The sequence below is a fragment of the Esox lucius genome, chromosome 13 (assembly GCF_011004845.1).
Source record: "Esox lucius isolate fEsoLuc1 chromosome 13, fEsoLuc1.pri, whole genome shotgun sequence".
Taxonomy (NCBI): domain Eukaryota; kingdom Metazoa; phylum Chordata; class Actinopteri; order Esociformes; family Esocidae; genus Esox; species Esox lucius.
This window is the reverse complement of record NC_047581.1, coordinates 11,634,402-11,657,445: the sequence shown is the minus strand read 5'-3', so window position 1 is coordinate 11,657,445 and position 23,044 is coordinate 11,634,402. Positions and strand designations below refer to the sequence as shown.

Here is a 23,044-nt window from a genome sequence, read left to right as displayed (position 1 = left end):
GACAATGACCCGAAACACACAGCCAGGGCAACTAAGGAGTGGCTCCGTAAGAAGCATCTTAAGGTCCTGGAGTGGCCTAGCCAGTCTACAGACCTGAACCCAATAGAAAATCTTTGGAGGAAGCTGAAAGTCCGTATTGCCCAGCAACAGCCCCGAAACCTGAAGGATCTTAAGAAGGTCTGTATGGAGGAGTGGGCCAAAATCCCTGCTGCAGTGTGTGCAAACCTGGTCAAGAACTACAGGAAATGTATGATCTGTGTAATTGCAAAAAAAATGATTCTGTGCCAAATATTAAGTTCTTCATTTCTGATGTATTAAATACTTATGTCAAGAAATAAAAAGCAGATTAATTACTTAAAAATCATTGTGTAATTTTCTGGATTTGTTTTTGATTCAGTCACTCACAGTTGAAGAGTACCCATGATAAAAATTAGACTTCTACATGTGGCAAAATCGGCAGTGTATCAAATACTTGTTCTCCCCACTGTATGTGATCGGTAGCCCTCAGCATGAAAACCTCCAGATCTCAAAATGCTGACTTACGTTAATTTATAAATAGTCCTAGTATGTCCATTTTCTTACGTAATATGTCAGTGCATATATCTACTTCTACAGGGTTACACGGAAATTATTAAAATATTCAGAGTAAACCATTCAACAGGAACATATCTGCTAAATACAGAGGTGGAACAACTACCAAAATCCTGTATGATCATGGATTTACCAGATACTAACCACAAACACATGTTGCAATAAATGATTCTCCATTTCGAAATGTTGCTGTACAATTAAAAACCTGTGACTGTCTTAGCAGATTGGTTTTTCGTAAATAGGCTGGGACCTGGAATCTCCCGACTTCCCTCTCGCATTTCACGCGAGTTGTAAATAACCTTCAATCGAGTTACCGAAAACACTTCCTCATAAGCTTTATAACACTGTCGTACTGGGAGGCCACGGATTTGTTCGAACTGAATGGTGAGAGTATGTTGCGCTCCGTAGTGTTTTTACCGGTCATTTTTATCCAGTGGAGTTGCGCATTACCGACGAAATGGAAACCGGATCCAATCAACAATCGACCGATTATTGGTGCGTATAGAAATCTTCGGAAATGAAATCAATGAATGTATATAGTAGCTTAAATTAAAATCCTCAACATCAATGTTTACGCAGTGTCTTTAAAATATCTATTTTCCAAAATTGAAACCATGCATACCTGTAAGGGGAGTCGCTCACAGTTGCAGGTTTTCATACCAGTTTTTATTGACTATTGGAAAAATAACTAATGCAAATGATTGCAGTGCTGGTTTGATTGAATTAAGCCACTCAATTACTTTGTTTAAGTCTTAATGGATAAACACTTATGGGTTAGCTTACAGGTTTTTTAATGTCCCACAGGAATTTTAACTCAAGAAGTCAACGATCATGTGATGAAGCCGTTTGGAAAGACGTATATCCCTGCTTCCTATGTGAAGTATATTGAATCAGGTGGAAGTAGAGTGGTGCCCATCAGGTAGGCCAACACAACATATATATATATATATATATATATATATATATATATATATATATATATATATATATATATATATATATATATATATATAGCATTCCAGACAACATTACGAATCTCTTATATATCCTCTCTTTTAAATAGGCTACTTTGAAAACTCCCCAAAATCTTAATATTCTATTTTCACAATCACCCTAAAAATGTCACCCTAAAATGGTTGAAAGTTTATTTAAATTTACTGCATTATATAATCATACATTATTATTATTAGTAAGGAATCCAACATGGGGCCTGACCCCAACTGTGGAAACCCTAATACTAAACGTTCGATCAGATTGTTTCCTGTCTCCTGTGCTTCCCCTCCTGCATGTTAGTGCAGGTTGCTTCAGCCTAATAACATCACTCCATCTCACCTGTAGCCCACTAATTTTGAGCTCTTTTTGAGGTTTGTCTTAATTAACATTAGCTTCTTCATCATTCTAGCTGGCTACTCTGTCAAGGTTAAAGCAAAGCTATATCAGTGTGTGCAAAGATCTCATAATGATCACAGTATTCCAGGAACATGAGTATAGGCTACATTACATGGCTGAATATAATTGCATAGTATTACATTACTGTAAGACAATGACTCCACTACATTCAATCATGAGTAATTTTTAATAGTGTAGCCTATTCACTGTCTTACAGTATTGTCTCTGTCTTACAGTAATGATCACAAAACACATTAGAACAGATGGTGTAAACATGCTGTAGCATAGCCTAGTGTTGCAAACTGTTATATGTGACCCATCTTTTGGTAAGGTAGCCTGAAGAACTGAAAAGGTCCTATCCGCAGCCATTTTGTAGGTTCTCAATCAGTGCCTTTTTTCTTCTACAGGTTGACTCAGAGTACTGCTGAGTATGAGAAGATCTTTAGGTCGATAAATGGGTAGGAAGTCATATTATCATTTCTTTCTACATAGGAATTTCCTGTATTGTGTCTTATATAAATGATTGATCTATCCAACAGTCTGCTGTTCATCGGAGGTTCATCAAATCTGGAGACGTCAAACTTTGCCAGGGTGGCAAGGATCTTTTACAGGCTTGCCCTCAAAGTCAGTGGTGCTAATCAGCAAAGTTAATTTGTCTCTGTCTGTCCGTCTGTCTAGTTGATTTTTTCTCCATCTGTCCATTTAACATCAGTTAACATCTTGTCAAACCCTCTCCAGTAGACTCGTGCTTCCCTGTTTTTCAGGCCAATGATGCTGGAGACTTCTTCCCTATCTGGGGCACGTGTTTGGGGATGCAGCTGTTGACTGTTCTGGTGGCTGGAGAGAACCTGCTGACCAAAACCCCAGCTGAGAATATGTCCCTGCCCCTGAACCTCACCACAGGTAGCCACAGTGCTTCAACATTCCTATATAGCAGACCTGGGCAAGATGAGACCTGGGTAGAAGTTATCATTTGTACGTACTATATGCAATTGATGGCTAGCGATCTCTGGAAATGAGCCTAAGAATAGTTGATAACGAAATCAGGGTTTTAAAAAAACTATTGACAGGAAAATATTTATTTGCAGATGTCGCAGGTTAATACTGTAGCGACCTTGGTAGGGCCACTACTCGCCCCTCCAAATGGGATATCCCTATTTGGAGCAGTGGGTAGTGTGACCGCCTGGGGAGCTGTTCGAGACACTGCCCTGCCAGACGCTGCAATATGTTAAGCTAATGCCACAGTTTTTAAAGAGTACAGTTTGCAGAGGCAGTTCCAGAACAACCATGCAGCGAAATACAAAAACTGTCACCTGATGCAACAAAAACTGTCACCTGATCCAAGCACAGAGGCAGCCTCTCTGATGAACATCTTGCAGCAGTACCTCACACTGCTTCAACAGTACCGCACACTGCTTCAACAGAAATTCCTCCTGACTTCACCTCACTTGTCAATGCCCATACGAGGCTCTCCTGTTCATATTGAGTGTGTAGCCCTAAAAGTTGATTTATTGGGTCTGGGCTGCTGGAATCGCTGTCTTTAAAAGCACGTAGTACAAAAAATATACTGTATGAAATTAGATGATGGCAATAATACCAACATTTGCTGTGAGTGAAAATCTTCAGAAGTGATTTCATAGACGTATGTCTGCCCTAATAACTATTATACCTATATAACTGTTATACACTATACCTTATGTATTGTAGCTTACTCTATTGAGTTGAAAGTTAAGTTTTAATGCAAATATGTGTTGCAACATTTCTGTTTAGTAATAACCCTAAAAAGGGATTTTGTAGGCCTTTGCCTGCCATAAAAACAGTTTTTAACAGAAAATAATAATAAAAATCTGGCCCATGATGCTCTCTGGCATTTTCAGTGTGGCCTCCCAGTGAAAAATATTGCCCACCACTGTTATAGAGGAATCAGGCTCTATATGAACAAGTTCAAGGATAGATTCCTCCACATATGTCACATGCTCAAATCCACCACTAGAGGGCAGGGAATACAAATTCAGAGAAGCTTTAGATTTTAGATTAGATTAAACTTCATTGTCATTGTACAGTACAAGTACAGTACAACAAAATGCAATTAGCATCTAACCAGAAGTGCAAATAGAAGAGGGCTGGAAATGTACAAGTATTAAGTAAAGTGTATGTTACAAGGGGAATGTATAGATGTGCAATGAAGGCAAATACAGTGCAAAATAGCAATTCTAAATGAGCAATGAAGGCAAATAGGGGATGGCAGAAAATGTACAAGTATTACGATTAGATTAAACTTCATTGTCACTGGACAGTACAAGTACAGTACAACGAAATGCAGTTAGCATCTAATCAGAAGTGCGAATAGAGGGCAGAAAATGTACAAGTATTTACAAGTATTAAGTAAAAGTATATTACAAGTGGAATGTGCACATGTGCAATCAAGGCAAATGCCGGTAAAATGGCAACACTAAATGTGCAATTAAGTATTAAGTATAGTGTATGTTACAAGTGGGATAGTAGTTGTTTGGGTACAAATGGCAATTTCTAAAAGGCATTCTAGAAGTGCAACGAGGCAAATAAAGGAATAATGTAGTAAGGTAGCATGAACAACTGGTATGCAGAGATAGCCGCACTAAGGTCCCACAGGTTGACGTGTGGGTAGAAAATGCAAGCACATTGGCAATTCTATATGTGCAAAGAGGCAAATTGAATGTACAAGGTGCCACTGAAATGCAGGGGTAGCAGCAGTGAGGTTCCTGAGGTAGACACATAAACTGCGAAACTTCCATTATCAGGCTTTGCCAAGGCAGTGTCAGAGTAGTGCAAGCGAGTAGGAAGTTGTGCAACAAGGACCTGAGAGGCGGGAGGGGTGTGGTTTGTGATGGGTCACAGAGTTCCCAGAGTTCTCTGGGCCACTGAATTCAGCAGGGTTACAGAAGATAGGAAGAAACTGTTCCTGAGTCTGATGGTGCGGGAACGAAGAGACCTATACTGCTTGCCTGATGGTAGGAGGGCAAGCAGTTTGTGGCATGGGTGTGAAGGTTCTCTGATGATGCCGCGTGCCCTGCGCAGACAACGCTTGCGCTGAAGGTCCCCGATGGCTGGGCACCAGTGATGTGCTGGGCCGTTTTCACCACCCATTGTATGGCCTTCTGGTTGGCCACGGAGCATCTGCCAAACCAGACCGTGGCACAGTTCATCAAAATGCTCTTGTTTGTGCAGCGGTAGAAGTTCAAAAGGATCTGCGAAGACAGACGGGTCATCTTCAGCCTTCTCAAAAAGTACAGACGCTGCTGCGCCTTTTTGACCAGGGCTGAGGTGTTATGGGTCCAGGAGAGGTCCTCGAAGATGTGGGCACCCAGGAATTTGAAGCTAGACACACGCTCCACCTCAGTGCCATCGATGAGAATTGGGGCGTTTAGAACTTAGACATCTTGTGAACAATATTTGAGAGAAATAGGCCTTTTGTGTACATAGAGAAAGTCTTAGATCTTTGAGTTCAGCTCATGATATAGGAGGGCAAAAACAAAGGTGTTTATAATTTTGTTCAGTGTGTATTGTAATGTATTTTTCTTCTTTCCCTGCAGAGGCTTTTTCCAGTCGAATGTTTGAGGGATTCTCAAGTAATCTAATGAATGCATTATCCCAGGAAGCGTTGACAGGCAATTTTCATCATTATGGAGTGACCGTTGAGGTGCAATCACATTTTAAATGAGGATTTCTGAACAATATTAGTTTGTACTAGTTTTGATTATCAGCTCCTTTGCATGTGATTGTTGCTTGCAGACATTCAAGGACAATGATAAGCTGCAAAGTTTTTTCTCCATCTTGTCCACCAACAAAGCTGAAAATGGTGCCACCTTTGTCTCTACCATGGAAGGTAATGAACTACAAGTAAAACTGCAATTTTAAATGTCATCCATTCCGAACGAGCGTATAACAGATCATACTACATTATTTATTTATTTATTTATTTTATTACATAAAGCAATGTGGACTGCATCTGTACAAAATATGCTGCAGAGATTGTGTTTTAATAGTCTGTATTATAATAATATTAATATTACTGCATTGATGTCTCACTCGGAAGGATGTCTAAAGAAAAATGTATGAAGTCTTCTCTGCTTACATTGTAGGATTTTATGTGTTAAGTTTGGGGGGGATGTCTTTTCTCCAGGGAAGACCTACCCATTTTATGGGGTCCAGTGGCATCCTGAGGTGAGCCGTTTTCAGTGGGACCCCAAATTAACCTTCCCCCACTCCCCGGATGCAGTACGAGTGGCCTCCCTACTCGCTGAGTTCTTTGTCAATGAAGGTGGGTAATCACCCCCTTGACAGTTTAGTTGTCTTTAATGGTCGGCCATACACAATTTCTTGCATTCCTGTGTAGTTTTTATTATTTTATTAGTATACTGTTGTCTTGTTATTGGTTTTAAAAGGCAGAATGGTGCCTCTGGCTACACAATAACATATTTTTTCTATGTTAAAGGCAGAAGAAATTTACATTACTTCAGTCAGCCTGAGGAAGAGGCCATGTCGCTCATTTACAACTACACACCAACCTACACTGGCAACTTCACGGGATATGAGCAGATCTACTTTTTCTGAGTTTTGAAAGTTAATGGTCTGCTCTTACTACTCGGTCATCTTTACATTTACATTATTTAGCTGACTGAATGCATACATTTCATGGCAATTAAGCACCATTACATTTCATTAAGCACCATGCTCCTACCAAATGACCTACGTGAGGCATTGAGGTTATGGGATTTCATGTTCTGATATGTTTACAATGGGCAATACCTATGCATTGGCTAACCCTAACTCCAAATTACTCCACAATTTTATGTCTAATGTACTGTACTGCTTGAAAGTATGATTTTCATGAAGACTGGTGGTTTGTTTCACTCAAAAGACGTAGGCCTACTTTGACTTGAGATTTATCTTTTACTGAAATAAATCCAAACTTGTGGACAAATATTGTAGCATGCATACCTACGACTCATCCATCCAACACCATCAGAACACAACACAACGACGGGGTTCCAGTCACAACGCGCGGTCACGACACAACGGGTTTCCACCACAGGGCCAGGGCAGGAATTGATTGGACCATAACGATGTCTGCGTATAGGAAGGCGGGTGTAAGAATAAGTGTTCCAGTGTTCTCTTTTTCTTAGATGCTGGTTCAGTTTGAAGTCGTTTGACAATAGAACCAGTTCATCAGCGACAAATTACTGGTAGCTTATTTAATTTGACTGTCGACAACACCACCAGACCTACTTCAAAGCTGAACCGACGTATAAATGTTCGCTGGCCTTTTTTATGGGAACAATTACATCCTGAATTGAACAATAATGTGCTTTTTCTTTGGATCTACGCTATTTATGTCTATTTTTACCTGAGTATCAAACAATCAGCTGCTTTAAAAACAACCGTAACTGCGGACAGGAGTACGGGAGCTGTTATAACTGTTGATAAACAGGGAATCCTTACTCATCCAGAACCACCTCATGTGCCTTAATGCACCCGTTTCAGTGGTGTAACGGTGAGCGTTTATTTCTATATACTGTGTCATAGAGGATTTAACTGTGTGATCGGTAACATTTAAATGGCAACAGTACTATGCCATTTAAATGTTACATGTTTAATCTATCGACGTATTATTCATTTAGTGCACTTGATATCTGTGGGTTTTACTTCAATAATAATGAGCCCCTATATATGTGTCATTATGTTTTGCTTTTTAAATCATGCTGTCCTTGCCATTCTCTGATAATGTAATTTTGGTGTTCATTGAATTAACGTGGTGAACATCAAAGAGGCTTGGTTGGTGAATGAAGATGCTTAGATTTCACACCTTTTCTTCAGTATGTCTGTTTTTTAAGCTAAATTGTTTACTTGCATTATACACTGATTTTTTCAACATAATTTAAAAACATATGGATTAATATTATGAGATATATTGATGTCGACTATCATGCATAGATCCACAACGTTGTGCACTATACAGTATTGTTGACAAATATTATAGTTATTTAATTATTTATAGGCGCTTATGCATTAAAATGAAAATAGCAATGGGATAAAGGCATTACAGCAGGTAGAGTTTACTGAATTAAGTAGCTAACAGCAAAAGGCTGATTTATGCTTCAATGTCAAAGAGCCGTCAGAGAGCCGCACAGCCAAGGCGCGTAGGCTACGCGCACCAGCTCAAAAATCTAAAAGCTTGTAGCTACGCTTATGTGAACCACAGAGCCGCACAAATGATGATTGTGTGGCTGGCGGAGGGAGGGTTTTACACAGAGTATGGAATTCCGGTCAAATTTGACTTCCTGTATCAAAGACTAAGCAACAATGGAGTCTGGAGGCATGGCTCAAGGAACATTTGGTAGTATAGGAGAAATTCTGGGCAAAGAGCCAGCAACTTGCCAGAAAAGGGGGAAGCTGATGAGGGACAAATATGTAAGAATAAAGAAGAAATTGAAGAGTAAAAGTGGATATGCAGGAGGGGGAAAAAAAGCACCTGTGTTTTATATAATGCTTTCTTGGCTGTCCGGGCACATAAAACACAGTGAAACCAACTCCAATTTTGTCGAGGACACAAGGTAAGTTCCTTTTTTTACTGGCAAATTCAGTGTTGATTGCTTTAACTACAAAGTTAGCTAACTGGTCAGTAAAGATTAAAGATTCGTATTAGCAACAGAGGAAACAAAAACGAAACTTAGTTGATGTTTTTCCTCAATACACTTGAGGTATCCCTATGGACTGGAAGTAAACGAAAATCGTAGTCACGTTGTCTGAGAAACTAAACTGCAAGTACTAAAAGTGTATACTCCAGTGATTCTGTTGTGTTCATTTAACAGTCGTATATTTGCATGGCTGCGTTGATTAGCTAACTACTCAGTTAAATATAGTTATGTTTAGATGTAGCTATCGATATTGCTGCCACAATTGTATTTGTAAAAACAGACGTTTTATGTAAAGCAAGTTTGGCTAGCTAACAATAATAGTGCTATTTTGCCATGCTTTAGGTAAAGCAAGTTTGGCTGACTAACCCTAATAGCACTATTTGGCCATACTAGCTAGTTGTGCATCCAACATTACATGCTAAGTACATGTGTCAACGTGATTTTTCTTCAGTTTTAACCTGAAAGTGAAAAGGGGGAGCAGGGACAAGTGTCAGGAAACTTTAAAGTTGAATGAAATGATGTATTTACTTGAACCTGAATAACCTTATTAGGGGAAAATGATTAACATCTCTTAAAGGTTTTACTTGGTGTTTTTATAAGTTTATGCATTACTTTAGTAGGCAGGGAAGAGACAAGAGACTTGGTAGTGAGGGACAGAATGGCACAGAGAGAGCAAACGGAGGACATGGAAGAGGAGAGAGTAGACCATAATGGAACAGAGGATAGGAGACCGCAGAGAGAAGAGATGGAGGTAATGAGAAAATAAAAATATTACTTTTATACAACGACAGTGATATTGTGGCATACGTTTAAGATTACTTGAAAGCAGCCATATGCCTGTTTATTTTCAGTTGTCATGTACTGCAAGCTTATGTTGTGCTCCCCTTCAGGTTGAGTAGCCCTGTTGAATAGTAAAATATGTTGTCATTGCAGATGGAGTACACCAGCAGCTCATCAATCCTACATTCATCTGAAACTGACCTGGACTCAAATGTAACTTTACATGCTGCATCAGTTGACCCCGAGGCTGAGAAGAGACAACCATTAGAACCTGCCATGTCTAATTACCAACGACCTGTCCACCAAAAACAACCTAGGAGTCTCTCCAGTTACATCCTGCCTCAACTCCTCTTCATCCTCCTAGAGAGCACCAAAGAAAATTAGGAAGAACGATGACCTTACAACTCGACTTAACCTATTGGATCAGCGCAGACAAGCAGGAAGAGAGAGATGCCATGCTCACTTCAGAGTTTGAGGACGATATTGCAAGATTTTGTCACACCATAGGCTAACTGATCCGTGAAAACATTGCTTTTCAAGGACACTACCTAAACCATGTAAACTAGTACCACCATTTTTAGGATCAATGGAAATAAATCTAGCTAACCGATTTGGATTAGTTTAGAAAGATTTGTAATTTTTCTTTGTAGTGCTTGAGATTTAATTTATCAATCAATGTATATTGAAAAACATTGCAAACGATTCTGAAAAAACTACAGCCTCCTTTGAAAACCAGCAGTAGAGATGAGTGCTTGTGTTCATGTGAGCTGATGAATATTTGATAGAAGCTCTAACTGTAAAAGGATGCAGCAGGACAGGCTTTGCATGAGCGTCATCCAAATCTCTCCCTAAATGTACAAATATATACACACACACCAGCCATAACATTATGACCACTGACAGGTGAAGTGAATAACACTCATAATCAAGTTATCATGGCACCTGTCAGTGGGTGGGATATATTAGGCAGCAAGTGAACATTCTGTCCTAAAAGTTGATGTGTTAGAAGCAGGAAAAATGGGCAAGCGTAAGGATCTGAGCGACTTTGACAAGGGCCAAATTGTGGTGGCTAGACAACTGGGTCAGAGCATCTCCAAAATTGCAGCCATTGTAGTGTATTCCCGGTCTGCAGTGGTCAGTACCTATCAAAAGTGGTACAAGGAAGGCAAACCGGAGACAGGGTCATGTGTGGCTAAGGCACGTGTGGAGAGAAGGCTGGCCGTGTGGACCGATCCAACAGACAAGCTACTGTAGCTCAAATTGCTGAAAAAGTTAATGCTGGTACTGATAGAAAAGTGTCAGAACAGTGCATTGCAGTTTGTGTGTGTGGGGCTGCGTAGCCGCAGGCCAGTCAGGGTGCCTATGCTGACCCCTGTTGCCGAAAGCGCCTACAAAGGGCATTTTAGCATCAAAACTGGACCATGGAGCAATGGAAGAAGGTGGCCAGGTCTGATGAATCACGTTTCCTTTTACATCACTTGGATGGCCAGGTGTGTGTGTGTGTGTGTGTGTCGCTTTCCTGGAGAACATATGGAATTATGCATGCATTATGAGAAAAAGGCAAGTCGGCGGAGGCAGTGTGATGCTTTGAACAATGTTCTTCTGGGAAACCTTGGGTCCTGCCATTCATGTGGATGTTACTTTGACATGTACCACCTACCTAAGCATTGTTGCAGACCATGTGCACCATTTCATGGCAACGGTATTCCCTGATGGCATTGGCCTCTTTCAGCAGGATAATGCGCCCTGCCACAAAGAAAAAATGGTTCAGGAATTGGTTTGAGGAACACAACTAGTTTAAGGTGTTGACTTGGCCTCTATATTCTCCAGATTTCAATCCAATCAAGCATCTATGGGATGTGCTGGACAAACAGATCCGATCTATGGAGGCCTCACCTCAACTTACAGGACTAAAAGGATCTGCTGCTAATGCCTTGGTGCCATATACCACAGCACATCTTAGGTCTAGTGGAGTCCATGCCTCAATGGGTCAGGGCTGTTTTGGTGACAAAAGGGGTACCTACACAATATTAGGCAGGTGGTCATAATATTGTGGCTGATTGATGTAAACATGTACTATATAAATTTACAATATACAAATATGTTGATCTCTCATACTTGGGAAGATCTGACCAGTTCTAGAAGAATATCAGTAGCAACCAGGGGGATCTTAGAATAGAGGAACAGTACCAAGCATCCCTGGTGAAATTTGTCACCTGTGAAATTGTTGGAATTCATAAACATGGACATTCTCTCACTCCCTAACCGTGGAGACCATTCTCTATTATCTACCTTTGTCTCTTTTTCTCACTGTCCAAAATTGCACACATTACTTAGAGGAAATGAGAGCATCTATAATGTGAGCATGTGTGGAGGATCAGACAGACATCAGAGTGTCTGGTATTGATTGCTTTCAGCCGAGTGGAGTAGTTTGACAGAAGAAAACAAACCAGAAACACCTCTCAGTAAGTAAGGTTTTGCCTCTCATTGTGTGTAAATGAAATTAAGAGGCACGGATATTGATTCCTTCATTCTGGACCATGAGATAGGTCTAAAGGGAGGAAGAGTATAGATCTTTGTTTTTGGCTCGTGTTTATGAATGATTAGGAAAACATGGTGAGAGATAATGAGATTCAATAAACAGACTCCATAATGAAATGAACTGCAAATTTGGGGCAGTAATTACACAGTATGCTGGATGTGTGTTGACCTATCAAATGCTTTTAATCAACACATTAATGTAGACATTAGTACAGACTCACACGAAAGCGCTCTCAGACGGCCAGCCTGTGTGGTAGTCATTCCTCACAGTTATCTCTCCACCCCCGCTGTTTCGAGTGCTGTATGCAGCACAAACACAGGCGAGCCAACCTCTCTGTGGATTTAACTGGCAAATGCACTGAAAACCACAGAGTTTAACCATTGAAAAGGTAACCATACATGCAATATGCTGATCTTGGCACGGCCAGAGAATGCATCAATTAAGGAGAACAATATTTCCAGGCAATCACCACAGTACACAGTGCCACATCACTGCAGGAAGGAAACAAAGACAGGTGGAGGCTGGGTAGGTAATGTACTGGGCAGAAGTCATAGGCTCTTTTTATTCTAATTAAAGCTATTTATCCAAGCAGTGAATATATATTTGTTTGAAAAATAATATTGACTTGAAATAAACAAAAAACATAACAATGAAAACCAACAATGTATTGTTTTTAAAACAGGTCTGTTTTTAAAACAAGATTACATGAACAACACATCTGGGAAATCTTGTTTGATGGGCTGTTGCTTTCTGAGTTCAGCTAATCAATACCTAATTCATTTAATTCAGGTGTGCTGGTGGTGGAATTCTACAAATATATGTAATGGCCGGGGTGCCTCAAGAAGAGGTTTAGGACACATCCTACATTCTTATAGCCATTTTACAAGATATATCCTACACATTAAATAATTGTTGCTTACATTGTATTCATATTTTTGTAGTAAGTCCAATGTTAGTATGAGCAAATAAACACTAGTTTAACACAATATTGTTGGCTGGCCTACTTTTGTGCAATACTATAAATGGGTAGAAGAACATGTACTCTTGAAATCTTTACCTGGCACACCCAGAGGAGAACTGGCCACCACTCAGAGTCTGGTTCCTCTTTAGACCTTGCTAGGGAGTTTTTCCTAGCTAGTTCAAGGTTTTGCTTGCTCTTTGTGGGTTCAGGCTTGGTATCTTGAGAAAGCATTCTTATTAAAACAACCTGAGAAGAATAAGGGTTACCTGCCTGTTGTTACTTAGTTGAATAACAACAGTTTTTTTTTACCTGGCCAGCTCAGAGTTTTGATCTAGAAACCTTTTGTTTATTGGTCTGATGCTCGAATTGCTAGGTTATCTGTTTCCTCTGGTTTCATTGATGACATTTGGTACACATGCTCAGGGACCTGAGGTAATCCATGTGATACCAGAGGAAGCAGATAGCATAGAAATGTGAGCATCTGACCAGTAAATTAGGTAATCCATGTGAAATCATAGACGCCACTCTACGTTTTGAGTAAATGTGGGTGAATGATACGCTTTGCCATGGCATTTACAAAATTACACCGATTGGCCCAAAGGCTGCCTTGTAGTAATCAACTGAAATTCTTTAGTCACACAATATCTAAAAAAGAGGTGTGCTGCATCATTTTGGGTGACTACATATTTCTGTTGTCTTGGTTGTACTGAAATTAATTGAAGAGCTTAAATTGCTTTATCTCTTCCATACTCTTCTTTACTCTGCATTTAATTTAATGTGCATCTTAGACATTAAATTAAATGTATTCTTTTTTAAACAATTTTCACTCAAATAATTGTCAGATTCATGATTATTTTTTGATTTAAGACAACATTTTTCACAGCCTTTTTTGTTCATGTTTGCAAAGGGTGCAAATAATTAGATTATATAATATTTATTATTTATTATTATAGTATATTCTAAAAGCCTATTTTTGTCTCTGGTGTAGGGTGCTCTATGTTCTAAAGCTAGTCACTGTCCCATGTGTAAGGGTCCTAAGATGTTCTTAAACCATTGTCGTCCTTAAACCATTGTGTAGGGTAGCGATGGCCAAGCAAGGCTTAATTAGTGTTATTTTAGCAGCAGGATATTATGCTGGCAGAACATAGATTTTCTTAATCACAATAAAAGCCATTATTGCAATATATAAGGCAATATAGTTAACAATCTAGTCTGTAAAAAAGAACAGACAAGAACAACATTGGAACGGACATGACACATAAAATGACAGACTCGATTGACAGACAAGATTGTTAACTATATTGCCTTGCATTTCAATGATGGCTTTTATTTTGAAAAAGAAAATCTGAGTTAGCGCCGCTAGCGTAATATCCTGCTGCTTGAAGAAAGATAATGAAGCCTCGAATGGCCGTCACTAGTGTAGGGTGCTTGTATGTTCTAAAGCATGTCACCGTCCACTGTGTAGGGTGTTTTATGTTCTAAAGCTTGTTCCCTCCACTGTGTAGGGTGATTTTATGTTCTAAAGCCTATTCCGTCCTGTGTGTAGGGTGCTTTTATGTTCTGAAGCTTGTTCTCGTCCTCTGTGTATGGAGCTTGTATGTTCTATAGCCTGTTCCTGTCCACTGGATAGTGTGCTTGTATGTTCTATAGCCTCTTCTCGTCCTCTGTGTAGGGTGCTTTCAAGTTCTAAAGGCTGTTGTCATCCTCTGTGTAGGGTGCTTCTGTGGTCTGGGCCTGGTCTACTTCAACAAGTCGTGCACCATGCCTCCCATCACCTTCCAGGACGTGCCCCTGAACATCTACATGGTTATCTTTGGAACAGGCATTTTTGTCTTCATCCTCAGTCTCATCTTCTGCTGCTACTTTTTCAGGTGAACTTCCTACAGAAGGGAATAGAATAGATGAACGTGCGATGGTAGGCCAGAGCCTGGTGGCAGCAAAGGACAGTTGAGTTCATACATGTTGCATCTTCACAGAGGTCCATTAACTCACATTCACCTCTGAGATACCTTTTCCTGGACAGAGAGTGTGAGTCAGATGACGTTTTTCTCCTCTTGACAATGAAATCCCTGATGTGCTGAGGGGACGATTGTTTGTGAAGGACAGGAAATGAGGCAGCAGGAAGGTACTTGCCAGATTGTAAGGACAGACGTCACAGCAGTGTGGGTGGCAGGGGTCAATGTAACAACCCCCCATAAAGATCTGCTGTGTATTACTTCATACATGTCCTGGTATTGTATTTTCTGTATTGTTATAAGGTCTGAGGCAAAAGTATATTCCTGTCCAAATTAATTGTTGGGTCAGAACCAAAGCCCTAAAGAAAGAAAGAATATTATCCACACTGTCCGCCAACGAGAATGCTGCCTGGCACTAATGCTCTATTGTTATACAGTTACTTTTTCGACAAAACACAATATCCCAGTGTGGAAAATCACAGGGGAAATCACATACAACTGTTCCTGATTATTCGTAGATTACGTATGTCATTTCACTTTGTGTTTTTTGCCTAGAGTTGTAAATATGTGGTTGTTTTAACCATTAGAGTGGAAAGAGAGGGCGTTCAGTACATGACATTGTCATAGGATGGTGTCACTGTTGAGTGAGTGTCAGTGAGGTACAGTTAATGTACTGCCATTTAAAATGGAAACATATTGCACATTTGGTATATGTATGTTTTATATCGATCCAAAAACATCAATGGAAGTGATATTTAATTTAAACCTACTCAATCTTACTTATAAATGAAATTGTAGTACTGACCTTGATAAACAAAAACAGCAGATTATCTTGTCGGTTCTTTGTAGTAAGAGAATCATGAATAGAATATGTATATCCATTAGCTGAGAGCCTTTAGGTATAAGCATGAGGAATGTGCATTATTGTGCTGTGGTAATTGGCTATAGGATTATAATTTACTGAAAAGGTGCAAAAGGCTAACTGTGGAAAATCACAGGGGAAATCACATACAACTGTTCCTGATTATTCGTAGATTACGTATGTCATTTCACTTTGTGTTTTTTGCCTAGAGTTGTAAATATGTGGTTGTTTTAACCATTAGAGTGGAAAGAGAGGGCGTTCAGTACATGACATTGTCATAGGATGGTGTCACTGTTGAGTGAGTGTCAGTGAGGTACAGTTAATGTACTGCCATTTAAAATGGAAACATATTGCACATTTGGTATATGTATGTTTTATATCGATCCAAAAACATCAATGGAAGTGATATTTAATTTAAACCTACTCAATCTTACTTATAAATGAAATTGTAGTACTGACCTTGATAAACAAAAACAGCAGATTATCTTGTCGGTTCTTTGTAGTAAGAGAATCATGAATAGAATATGTATATCCATTAGCTGAGAGCCTTTAGGTATAAGCATGAGGAATGTGCATTATTGTGCTGTGGTAATTGGCTATAGGATTATAATTTACTGAAAAGGTGCAAAAGGCTAACTGACAGTAAATAAAGATGTTTTGATCAGCTCATTGTTATTGTTGATTGCTGCTAACTGTGCATCATGTAGTAAGTTGTGTGAATTCTTGCTTAATATACTTTGAGTATATACATGAGGATGTAAACTGGATGAAAGGATACTTGAAGTCTTATATATTTCTTGGCTAGAGTTGAAATCCTCACAGCCAAACTGTCTGATTCACAAGTGCATTGTGGGGTACTAATACAGTAGTTTCAAAAGTAAACAAATGATTTCCCACTTTTTACTGGTCGTATTTTTTTAACCAGAAATGTTTGGCCTTTCTGTCTTTTGTCTGTATATCCATAGTAAACTAAGACATCAGGCCCTGACTGAGAGATTTGGCTACAGAGATGTTGTTTTAAATGGGGATCCTAAGAAGTTGAATCTGCATGGGGTAAGACTTCTATCTACTTTACAATATGGATTGTGAATAGGTATGATGGCTTGCCTTAATCTTACTAATAGTTACAGTGAGACATTATCTGAAATAAATTACCACCTAAATCTCTCTGCCTCCCTCTCTCTTTGTCTCCTTCTTTTTATGGACCAATCTATTGTTCTCTCATTTGCTTACTTTACTGATCCTTCCTGTGTTTCTTCTGTCCTGCAATGGTTGTCACTTTCTGATCTCTCTCTTGTCACCCTCTGTCCCTCTCTGTCTCTCTCACAGCAGACGTGTGCTGTTTGCTTGGAAGACTTCAAATTCAAAGATGAGCTGGGAGTGTTGCCATGCCAACATGCCTTTCACAGGAAGTAAGTAACAAATGAAGAGGCCACTGCCATTCATCTCAACAGTCAACAGTTTGATATGGAGAGTTTTGTCGCTGACAAACCCACAGTTCTAAAATGTTTCCGGGTCAAAGGAAGACAATACTTGCTTGAAAGGCCTTTCTGGATATGGAGTGCTTTAGTATACTGTATTTAAAGCCTCTTTGATGTGAAATATAATACAACCCCTTTTCCAAAAAAGCAGGGACGCTGCTTAAAATGTAAATAATATCAGAATGCAATGATGTGCAAATCATTTAAACTCTATATTTGATAGAAAATAGTACAAAAACAACATATCAAATGTTGAAACTGAGACATTTTATTGTTTCTTGAAAAATATATATCCACTTTGAATTTGATGCCAGCAACATGTCTGAAAAAAATTGGGACAGGTGCAAAAAAAGACTGGAAAATTGTGTAACCATAAAAAACTAAACCTGCTATAATATCACACAACTAATCAATTGGCAACAGGTCAGTAACATGATTGGGTATTAAAAGATCATTCCAGAGAGGATGGGTCTGTCAGAAGTGAAAGGGTGAATGGGCAAATGCAGCAATTTAAGAATACAATTTCTCAATGTAAAATTGCAAAGGGTTTGGGGATCTCATCATTTACGGTACATAATATCATAACAAGATTCAGAGAATCTGGAGAAATCTCTGTATGCAAAGGACAAGCCTGAAAACCAATATTGGATGGCCGTGATCTTCGGGCCCTTAGGTGGAACTGCAATTGGAACGGCAATTGATTATTTTGGGGAATCATGGACGCCACGTCCTCCAAGCTAAAGAGGAGAGGGACCATCCAGCTTGTTATCAGTGCACATTTCAAAAGCCAGCATCCATGATGGCATGTTTGAAGGCACCAATAATGCTGAACAATATATACAGGTTTTGGAGCAACATATGCTGCCATCCAGACAACATCTTTTTCAGGGAGGCCTTGCTTATTTCAGCAAGAAAATGCCAGAGGTGGGGGACTCGAGTCACATGACTTGACTCGAGTCTGACTCAGTCACAATTTTCAGGACTTGTGACTTGCTTGATTAAAGTATTAAAATGACTTGACTTGACTTTGACTTGAGAACAAGTTACTTGAGACTTGACTTGACTTGAAGTGGAAGACTCGACAATGACTTGAATTATAATAAACAAACAGCAATAAAATGATTTTATATGTTGTGACATCAGCACCACTAATCAGCGTATGTGCCTTTAACGCTGCACAATTCAAACCGCGCCAAACATGGCAGACAGTAAGGTTAGTCGAGCTCCACAAATAGTATCGTTTGGATACAAGGACTTTGAACTGGACCGTGTGAATAAAAAAAAGATTTGCCAGATGCTAAATATGCAACAACGTCAAATTTCATTCGTCATTTTAAGAACCACAAGGAAAGGTAAGAAAGTATAATCTCTTTATATTCAGTTTCACATACGATCTATAACGATTAATTTACTAATGTAATTAATTAATCTTTTGTTTGTCATAATTTGGCCTTGGTTGCATATTATGTTTGTTTTTTTCTTGTTAGAAATGTGACCATTATCATTACTGAATACGTCTGGTAAATAGATGTAAGGGAATTTGACTATAACAGTGGCATAGCCTGAATTTTAATGTTGATGGGCATCTTAAAATGAGCGGGCATGTATATTATTACACGTAGGTAATAATGCCTGTATTAAATGTGCGCATTTTCAAGTGTTTGTGGACTGCGTGTGGAAACTAAAAAGCATTGTGCTTACAGCATAACAGTTAACTTTACTGCATGAAAGGCTAACATGGAGGCGCCGATGTGATTACTAGCACCTAAACATTTCGAAGAGTTTAATTTTTTTACTCATACAGACAAGAATAATTACAGCGTAATTACATATTACGCAGTTTTTCAGTCACAATAATTAGTTTATAAGGTTGTTATTATTAGCCCTTATTACATGGATTGGCTGAATTCCAGTGCAGAATGCGTGTTATTTCTTGATAACAGACCGTTGCCATGAAAAACAGCGCGTTGCTATGGACGCAGCAGGATTCTAACCAGAGACGTGAAATCGAGCTTCGCACCGAGCGCACGTCAGAAACCGAGGACAGTGTGTGTGTGTGTGTGTTCATCTCTTTAGTACTGTGACTTGACTTGACTTGAAACTTATAAGGACTCGACTTGACTTGCTTAGGGTGAACCCTTGACTTGACTTCACTTGCTTGATTTATCTGAACTGTGACTTGAGACTTGACTCGAGACTTGATGGTTAAGACTTGAGACTTGCTTGGACTTGACCATGTGTGACTTGTCCCCATCTCTGGGAAATGCCAAACCACATGTATTACAACAGCATGGCTCTTTACTAAAATAGTTTGGGCGCTAAACTGGCCATCCAGACCAGTCACCCACTAAAAACATTTGGCGCATTATGAAATGAAAATACAACAAAGGAGACCACGATTGTTTTGTATTGTTAAAAGAAGAGCTGATGCAACACAGCGGTAAAAATGCCCCTTTTTATGAAAGGCGCTGAGGGCATTCAATTCCAAATGGGCATGTATTTTTCCAAAAACAATCACATTTCTCAGTTTCAACATTTGATATGTAAATTGAATGATAAGATGATGATCCCAAAGCTGTTTTCTATTAAATACCTACTTTCCCAATATGTATATTGTATATCCAAGCCGCTGTACTGAAAAACACTAGCTCCTGTTGAAAGACATTAGACCCGTTTCCATTTATGACCATGACTTGAACAGATATATCCTTCCTAGTTGATGTTGCAGTAACAAGTTGTTTTTGTTTCTCAGGTGTCTGGTGAAGTGGCTGGAGGTGCGCTGTGTGTGCCCAATGTGTAACAAACCCATTGTAGGACCCCTAGAACAACGCCACAGCATAGGCATACTACTGAGCGAACTGGTGTAACCATAGTGTCTGGCATGAAAGGGCCCTGCTAAGCCAGTAGAACTCTGCAACCAACCGGGACCCTTATCAGGTTTAACCTACCAACCAACAGAAAGTGGACAACGTAATCTGGTGCGTCTTAGATGCCAAATCTATGAACCGTTCTGGACAACAACTGGAATACTTCAATAACTTTGTTGGCCGACACGTTTCAGAGCAAAGCTCCTCTGTTTTAAAGCCACCCACAGATGACTGTGAAATGGTGTAACCTAGTTACTACCTTCAAAAGCAGCCGTTCCTTAGCAACAAACACAGAATTGCAGACGCATGTTAACACCGCACTCTGACAGACTGTCACAATACCCACACATCACTGGCTTTCTCTTTCCCTTACCTTTCTAATCTCCCTTAACCCCCTCTCTGTCCTTGTCATTCAGGAACTCTACCTGACTTTATTCCAGGCTTCTTGTCTGCTTCTCTCTCTGCTACTCTTTCCCACCACATATTTTCTTCTTTCTCTCTCTCTTCCACTCTTTCTCACCATCTTTCTCTTACTGCCACAGAGGTGCTTGCTAGTTCCAAAGTCCACAAGACCAAAAACGAGCAGACAATTCAAGTTTGGAAAGTGACTGAGCAGGTGGTGTACAGCAGTATGTGAAGATCTATCAGAATGATGGGGTTGAAAGAAAACTCCTGAATGTTCTATAGGCATGCGTCTGTTCTGTTTGTGTTCTATGTTGCACTGAGGATTCCATTTGGATTTGTCACTAGGTATATTTCTTGTTTTGTGGTCTGATTTGTATATTTTGTATGTGGATCAAAGGAATGTGAATAATGTCCATCACCCCTTCATCACTGAGTTGTTCTTGTGCAAAACATGTCATTATTTGTGAAAATTTATATTTTTCAATAACACTCTGACAAGTGTTCTGTGAACGTATTGCCATTTGACAGTACTGCAAGTATAGGTGAAGACTGTTCTCAACAGCATTTGTGGAGCCCCAGTAATTGGTAAATGAAGCTCACATTTCATAAACTTGCCAGACACATGAAGACTCAATTAAGTGTTTAATTGTTTTTTGTGGTATGTCTCAAGAACTACCCAATCTGATGAAATTCAGTATATTGGTGATTTTGAAATGGGCTCTTAAAAAAAAGTTCATTAACAGAAAAACATCTAATTTTACCAAGAGCCATAAACTGCCTTTGACTGTGATTCTCTCAAGCTAATATCAACATTGCTATTGTTTGTTTATTAACTATTTTATATACAGTATTATTGTTTTTTTGAGTTGTTGGGAACAAGTAAGTGCAGATGAGGTGGACAGAGGTGTGATATGTAATTGTAAATATAGATATTGAATTATATATGTGTACATTGTGGTGGCACTGATAGAATGTAAATTGCATTAGTTGTTAAAGATAAGTTGGTGGATATGGATATCCACAAAACCACAAAGACAGATTCGAATCATTTGAGATGAGGTATGATGTTCATCACGCTCACCTACCATTTCTTTCTCGTGGCACTATAATTTATCGTTTTATCTCTGCATCAGTAAACTGCTCCTGGATTCGTCCGAACAGGCTATGTTTTTCCACTCCTCATTTGCCCAGTGTCGGCGATTACATGCCCACTCCAGCCGCTTATTATTTTTCTTGCTGATAGTAACTCTGTGTGGTCATCTACTTCAAATGCCATTCCGTGACAAAAAAACTATGCGTTTTGCATTCAGTCTGCATGCCCCTGTTGGACTGTTCGGTTATTTACCTGTTTGTGACCCTGTTAGCTTGCACGATTCTTTTCCATTCTCCTTCAACATTTCTCATAAACAAGCTGTTTCTCCCCCGCCTGACTGCCGTTGACTGGATGTTTGTTAGTTTGCTAGCGATCGTACTATGCTCAATGGCCACATGACTGTTTATACAAACAATCAATTTTCATGAACGGGGGTGGTGTAAAACCTGTTTGCTGAGTGTATATCAAGATTGTAATAATAAAAATAATAGTCAATACCCCTGTATTAAGCACAAAAACACATCTATAGATCACTAGTCTATATATTAGGAATGGACCAAAACAATTTGTTTATTTTATATGGGTGTTATGTTGCTGTGACAATGAAGTACAACACAGTCTTGACCAGGGAATTATAAACCAAGTAGACTTGCTTCTGGATGCTGTTTGGCTGAAAGAGCATTTTAATAGTGTATATTAGACAATATACCACCCACAAGGTGCCTTATAACTATTTTAAACTGATTACCAACATAAATAGAACAGTAATTAAGTATTTTGCATCCTACCTGTGGTATATTGTCTAAGACACACATTAAATATTTTGCATCAAACAGAATAGCTAGGACTGCTGCTGTCGTTTTTATCAAACTGTTCAATGCACCTAACTTTAATTCCGGCCCTGAAAAACAACAGTGCCGGCTCAGACAGTACCGTGGTTTCCCCTAATATGGATTCCATCTTACAGAACCTTTTAGAAGAACCAATTACAGAACATTTTAGAAGCTGGCCATGTTTGTTGATGATCAGCCACACTCCAGGTTTTTTCATCAGACGGTGTACATACATAAGAATAAATGAAGGGTTTATGACTATTTTACGAGTTATTTCTGTGCTACTTTTTTCCATCTTGTGTGGACGTGAAGTTAAAATGACAGTAATGTCTCTGGCACCCCCCTCTGGTAGAACATCACAGTAACACCTGTAGTCTTTATTTCTCTGAAGGACACATGATGCCCTGCAGTTCTCTTATATTTCCATCCTACATGTAATTTCTGAATCTGACAAATGTCGGTATATTTGAAATGAAAGTCTTTGAAGGGTCAATCTTTATTGGCTTTAGTGGCTCTGGGTTATATGTATTCTTTAATTATAAAGAATATTAATTATAAAATGGATAGACAGTTTGTTGAATTATTATGCCCCATCAGGACCCTCATGG

The 23,044-nt window shown here is 39.2% G+C and overlaps 1 protein-coding gene across 5 annotated transcripts; it reads left to right on the top strand.

Annotated features, from left to right (window-relative positions):
* The first annotated feature begins 864 nt into the window (after nucleotides 1-864).
* On the top strand, nucleotides 865-22,697 carry LOC105014093 (RING finger protein 122). 5 transcript variants are annotated; one of them, XM_020052186.3, is made up of 11 exons: nucleotides 865-1,086; nucleotides 1,396-1,510; nucleotides 2,388-2,438; nucleotides 2,520-2,604; nucleotides 2,745-2,883; nucleotides 5,553-5,659; nucleotides 5,752-5,845; nucleotides 6,143-6,280; nucleotides 6,455-7,513; nucleotides 9,278-9,408; nucleotides 9,591-10,347. In XM_020052186.3, the coding sequence occupies exons 1-9, from the start codon at nucleotides 984-986 to the stop codon at nucleotides 6,571-6,573; spliced, it is 951 nt and encodes a 316-aa protein (XP_019907745.1). In that variant the 5' UTR covers nucleotides 865-983; the 3' UTR covers nucleotides 6,574-7,513; nucleotides 9,278-9,408; nucleotides 9,591-10,347. The 5 variants fall into 5 exon arrangements, with proteins under 5 accessions (XP_019907745.1, XP_019907746.1, XP_010874413.1 ...); XM_020052187.3 differs by lacking the exons at nucleotides 9,278-9,408; nucleotides 9,591-10,347 and adding an exon at nucleotides 16,723-16,810; XM_010876111.5 differs by lacking the exon at nucleotides 9,278-9,408.
* Nucleotides 22,698-23,044: the final 347 nt, after the last annotated feature.

What these genes read in the sequence shown, in the direction of transcription:
- LOC105014093 (XM_020052187.3), top strand. Translation starts at nt 984, where the DNA reads ATGTTGCGCTCCGTAGTGTTTTTACCGGTCATTTTTATCCAGTGGAGT. An exon ending in ATCTTTAGGTCGATAAATGG is followed by an intron (nt 2,439 to 2,519) that starts GTAGGAAGTCAT and finishes TCTATCCAACAG; the next exon opens with TCTGCTGTTCATCGGAGGTT. An exon ending in TGAGTTCTTTGTCAATGAAG is followed by an intron (nt 6,281 to 6,454) that starts GTGGGTAATCAC and finishes TCTATGTTAAAG; the next exon opens with GCAGAAGAAATTTACATTAC.